The sequence below is a fragment of the Acanthisitta chloris genome, unplaced genomic scaffold, assembly GCF_000695815.1.
Source record: "Acanthisitta chloris isolate BGI_N310 unplaced genomic scaffold, ASM69581v1 scaffold11400, whole genome shotgun sequence".
NCBI classification, from domain to species: Eukaryota; Metazoa; Chordata; class Aves; order Passeriformes; family Acanthisittidae; genus Acanthisitta; species Acanthisitta chloris.
In genome coordinates, this window is record NW_008651103.1 from 2,009 (window position 1) to 8,205 (window position 6,197).

Genomic DNA, 6,197 nt, shown 5'->3' on the forward strand with positions numbered 1-6,197 from the left:
TTATCAACTGGCATCGTAATGAATCAGAGGAAAATCTATCCTACAAGAGGCAGTCTAGCTCAGCAGATGTATCAAAGAGGAAAATCTATCTTACAAGAGGCAGTCTAGCTCAGCAGATGTAGCAATTAAGACATATTCTTACTGGACAATGGAATAACTGTTCCTTCCACAAAACAAACCCAGAAGGGTCTCAATCCTGACAGTTAGCTATAAGAAAAGGAAACACAAACCATTTTGATCACTTACAAATATACCATTATTTTCTTGTGGAAGGGTTTGAAAAGATAGAATTGAAACTAGCACTTGGCTAATTAGATTAAATATATACATATACCTGGTTTAGCCTGTGGTAAAAAGCTCTAACTGCTAATGCAGGTGCTGAGAGACTGAGTATAATGTGTTCATTATTGTCCTTTAAAACCTTCCTTTTTATTTGTTCTTCAGGTACACAAAGATGAAGACAGCAACCAACATCTACATTTTCAATCTGGCTATGGCAGATGCTCTAGTTACCACGACTATGCCTTTCCAAAGCACTGAGTACCTGATGAACTCTTGGCCTTTTGGTGATGTGCTGTGCAAAATAGTTATTTCTATTGACTATTATAACATGTTTACCAGCATATTCACACTGACCATGATGAGTGTTGATCGATACATTGCCGTGTGTCACCCTGTGAAGGCTCTGGACTTCCGTACACCTCTCAAAGCAAAGATAATCAACATCTGTATTTGGCTATTGTCCTCATCTGTTGGTATATCTGCAATAGTTCTTGGAGGTACCAAAGTCAGGGAAGGTGAGTGTGAGCATTCAAAATTCAGTCTTTTCATTCTCAATTGACATAAGAAGTAGTTTCAAATATTGATTAAACTTAATTGATTCCTTCTTCAAAAAGTATATCTGACATTTTGAAATATATTATGGAACATTACAGTATGATACATAAATCATTTAAGCTCAGATGCCCTGGCCAAAAAGAACAAAATGCACCTCAAAGCATTGTCTGTGCTATAATGAGACCATCAAGAAGTACTAGCAGACAGCAGGGGAAAATAATCAGGAATTTAATCACAGCAGGCAGATCTAAGACCAGTTCAGGTTGAAACTTGAAATGTGGGTTTAAGATGCTTTTTGTAGGTGTTGTAAGAGTAGTTCTGATGAAGTTCCAAGAGCAGAAACAAGATTTCTTGGGAGCTTGTTATCACCAGCCATTCCACAGAACCTGAAGGCATATTAAAGAAAGGGAAAGTCAGTAGCTGGAGAGAGAAAAATCAAGATATATTATATATGGCAGTATCTCGAATTCTTGTTTAGCAAAGGATGGAGATGTATATACAGAACTTGGAAAAGCTGAGAATACAGATCAGCAGAGGAACTGGAAATTCAGACCATGGCAGGGAAGCAACTCTAGGAAGATTTAGTCAATGAGATCTGTATGCTGACCATGTGTATGCTCTGCTTGAAATTTATAATCCATGAAGGACTGTGGATTTAGCTCCTATAACTGATGACTCATTACCAAAACTGCACTGCTATGAAATTAATCTGATTTTTAAAACCCCCTTTAGAAGGAAAGGAGAAAAACATTCTCACACATGTATGTGCCATACCTACAGGAATGACTGCAGTGCACGAGCATCTCAGTGTCTTCAAAAGGCTGGAGACTTCTAATGATGGGTTGGGGTCATCCTGTTAATGGATGGCTTGATTATGTCATCCATTGTGCAAGGCATACATATTTGTTTGGTGGTAGTCTTGTTTGAGATGTAAACAATCATCTGAAAAATTATTAATGATTTCCTGAAGTAACAACCTTTTCTATTTAGAAAGGTTTCACTCCTCCCAAGACAAATGGTAAAGTTTTCATAAGGACATTGCAGAGACAATAAATACTGTGTGTTAAGCTGTTTGACAAAGATCAATGCAAAAAAAATATTTCAGTAACAGCTGCCCAAGGGGTGATAGATTTGGCTGAGGATATATAGATTTATAGATTTTATTCTTGCTTCTGGTGTGCAGGTGATGGGAGAGTCCTCTGGAAATTCTCAGTCCTTTGGGGGATTAAGTGTGCTGGGCTGCAATGCTTTAACTCTTCTCCCCAGTAAAGTTTTGACAGCCTCTATAAAACAATGTCCAGCTCAGGAAGCATGATCTTCCAGGCGTATTTGGGAAGAATGATTATCTTTCTTCATATGAGATCTTGAAGGCTATGGGGCACTGGCCTTGACAGGTGTTTTCTTGGAACGTGCTTAACTAACAGAATATTCCTGTCATTCACTGTCAGCATCACATTTAGATCAAGGGGATGGTCTGAGGCCAGCAATGATTAAATGCCTTTCCATGCTGTGTGGCAGGCAGCCTTTTTTTTTTCTTATGAAACAGAGACTGGTAATACAGAGCTAAACTGGGCTAACAGAGGTTGGAAATCTTGGCAAATGCTTGTCAGCTGCTACTGTTCACCCCTGCTTCTCTGATCTAAGGTCTCTCTTGAGCATTAGTGTCAATTATCTTGTCTGGTGTGCTCACGAATTGTGCTGATAAATGCTGAAGGGGAAAAGCAAGGATCCTCCATTTGCCTGACAGCTGGAGCTCAGGACCAAAACTTTATGCTATATTGGTCAAAACAGTTGAGGTTTATATGCTGCAAGGCCTCTGTTTGAGTCAGATTTAAACAACAACTGAATATCAAATGGAAAGTGATTATAGTTAAAGTTCCCACACTGTGCTCAGTTAGTCCATTTTGTTCTCACAGTAAAGAATTGCTCCTGGATGTGTTCTTCCAGATACATTTTCCCTGTAGAATAAATTTTACATCTGTGTAATTTTTTCTTCCCTTTTATTAATGGAGCCTTTCTTGCTGAAGAATTGTTCATCTGAAAAAAAAAGAAATGGGATAAAATTACAGGCACTGTCCATATTGCCAGGAAGAGTCGGAAGCTCCATTTGAGTACAGAGAAGTATGGATGCCTAGTGTGGACACCACCAATAATGCATCTAACAGAAACATATTTCCTACATCAAGTTTAAGATTATTATTAAATGGTAGCTTAGCAAACACAGTTTAAAATATATTTACACTAAAATAGCTTCTAGAATGCAGTATTCCCTAAATATATCAATGTATTTGGAATACTTGTCTTTCAGAATGGAAAAGGTCAGTGTAAAATCTTCAGTATTCAGTTGTGACACTGTATGTAGTTCTGAATCTCTTCAGGCAGCAAAAATAAAATATAGATTGGATTTTATTCCCTTCCAAAGTTCTTGAAAATTATTATGATATTGTGCATTATGACAAGAATTTCTATTGATTGTTTGCCTGTTGTAAACTGGGCAAATGTAAACGCATTCCATACAATTAGTAGCATTGCATATATCAAGTGAAACATATTAATATTAATGAATTTTAAATAAGATTTTATGTAGAAAATAAGCTCTAATGAGATGTAGGATAATTTTGAATGCTAAAATACCATTGCCAAACACAAATTCTAGTAAAATATAGCAAGCATTACTTAATAATTTTGATAATATATTAAAACATATCAGTAGATGTGAAGAGGCTATTCCCTCTGGGAGTGGGTTTCAGTGAGTAGCTGATGTGATTGAGAGCACTCACCCATGATCACACTTCACTTTTATCCAAAACTACACATCTGGGTGCAGCTTTAATAGTCTAGATAATATAGTTACATCCTGATTTTATTTCTGCTGCTAACAACAGTAATAATTGACTGGAAAACCTTTTTGAAGACAATGATATTTATAGAATAAAAGTAAGTGAAAGCAGCTACACTTATGAAAACGTAGATCACAGTGTTTAGACAAGTTGACTGAGTGTCAACACCCTAAGCCATACTTGTGCTGTCATCTTAGCACCCTGCATCAGAATTGAAAAATAATCCTTTTCAATTTTCAGCTTTCAGAATCATCCATTAGTTATATTATTTAAAATAAAACTTCGAAATTTTTAGCTTTGATGTAAACATTTTTTAATTTGAATGTTTTAGCACTCAATATAACCCAGTAACAGCTTTTTGATAACTAACTAGGGAAATGTCTGTATGGCACTATAATGATAACCTCCTCTCCTAGCTGTTTTTCAAAACAAATTCTCTACAATATCTTCTTGATTCATGAAAATGAAATAAAAAAATCCAAGGACCAATGCAGTGCTTTAGAGGATAAAATCTAAGCTACAATTCAGAGTGAAAAATCCCTGTCTTACCTTGACTTGTCTTCAATAGGGTTTAACTGCTGATAGTAGCTGTAAATTTAGCCCTTCTTTTGCCTTTTCATTTATCTTATTACTGGTTTTCCATATGTTTTATGTGCTGGAGGCTCCAATGAGGTCAGCAAATGAAACCTCAAATATTTCATTCCTTAGCTGCTCCTGCCAAATGAAATATTTCTGGAACATAAAATCAAGTGTCAGACTGTGACACTGAATCCTGGCATGGGCAATCAGAAAGGGAATGGGTTGTTCTCGGTGGCACAGATCCTGCAGTCTCTGTGCAGGCTGCATTTTCAATGACATGATCTGCAAAAAGAGTAGTTTCCATTTGACTCCATACAGACACATATTTTATTTTCTCCTATTTAACAGAAAAGAAGCTGTTGAAAGAAAATATGTTTTTCTGAATGCAAGTACTTATGTGTATTCCATTTGAGCTGAAGAAGGCACATGGGAAAAGATTATTACACAATTATCATATATTGGCAAAATCTTCCTACGATCAAAACCTCTTTCAGCTCCCACCATTCATGATATCAAAAATCTGTCTCCACCCACAGACAAAAATATATGTAGTTTGATAATAATGATGAGATTTCTACTCCATTGTACATGGTACTCATTCTGGCTTTAAATCTCAGTGAGATTCAAATGGAAATATCTTTACAAATTTTTGGTCTTGTGCTCTGCTTTTTTAGATCCTCCCACAGGAAACAAATTTTGTACACTGTTATGCATTTAAAAAAAACCAAAACTCTCTCAGTAATTTCTAGAGACAGCTGCATAAAACCAGTTTCAATGGTAACTGAAAGCTTTCCTTGCAGTGATTCAATGATAACACCATTTATTGATATCACATTGCATGACAATCACTTTTCCTAGCTTATGTTATGATAATTGCACTGTTTAGAATATGTAATAATAAAGCACTTTTCTTCTTGCTTCCTTCATCCCTAGATATTGCTAGCACTGAATGCTCCTTGCAATTTCCAGACAGAGACTACGTGTGGTGGGACATCTTCATGAAAATCTGTGTCTTTGTCTTTGCATTCGTTATTCCAGTTCTCATTATAATTGTTTGCTACACTCTGATGATCCTGCGCCTTAAAAGCGTACGGCTCCTCTCAGGGTCTCGAGAAAAAGACCGAAACCTGCGCCGCATCACCAGGTTGGTTCTTGTGGTTGTGGCAGTTTTTATTATCTGTTGGACTCCCATTCACATTTTTGTGCTGGTTGAAGCGTTAGGGGATGTGTCCCACAGTACTGCTGCTATATCCAGCTATTACTTCTGTATCGCTTTGGGTTACACCAACAGCAGCCTCAATCCGATCCTTTATGCATTTTTGGATGAAAACTTCAAGAGATGTTTCAAGGACTTCTGCTTCCCCTTTAAGATGAGGATGGACAGGCAGAACACCAGCAGAGTCCGAAACACTGTGCAAGACCCAGCTTATATGGGGGAAGCAGGTGGGACAAACAAACCTGTATGACTAGTCGTGGAAATGTCATCTTACTGTCCTCAAGAGAGAGAGGAGTCCAACGACCTTGGACTGACACAGATTACCACTGCAGTTTGAACTTGACTCACCCACACAGACATTTCTGGAATATTTCAGAAATCCTAGTCGTTTGAACTAAAGCAAATTTATTACCGACAAAGAACCTCCTGAAAATAAGCTCAAATGAAGAGGCCCTGGCTGATGGTCAGGTTTTGGCACCGTGTTTGCTGTACCTGAGCAAGTACTAATACACACTTCTGTGGAGAGAAGAGATAGTGTAGCACCAGCTGATTCTGGAAAAGAAAAATTCTGGTTCTTCTCTTTACAATACATAGTGTTATATTAAGAAACATTTGGCCATGACACTGACTTATGCCAGAAGCTGCTGCCCCAATAGGGATTGCTTCTCAACGATGTTGTTTGACAACTTGATTTGTCATACTCTTTTACAGTGGAGTGTTTAGGT

At 37.3% G+C, this 6,197-nt stretch overlaps 1 protein-coding gene across 1 annotated transcript; it reads left to right on the forward strand.

Annotated features, from left to right (window-relative positions):
- Positions 1-385: 385 nt before the first annotated feature.
- On the forward strand, positions 386-5,923 carry OPRK1 (opioid receptor, kappa 1; the record flags this gene model as incomplete). Its single annotated transcript, XM_009071726.1, is given in 2 exon segments — positions 386-797; positions 5,190-5,923. Coding segments are annotated over 2 exon segments (945 nt in total), but the record flags the coding sequence as incomplete, so codon positions are not given.
- Positions 5,924-6,197: the final 274 nt, after the last annotated feature.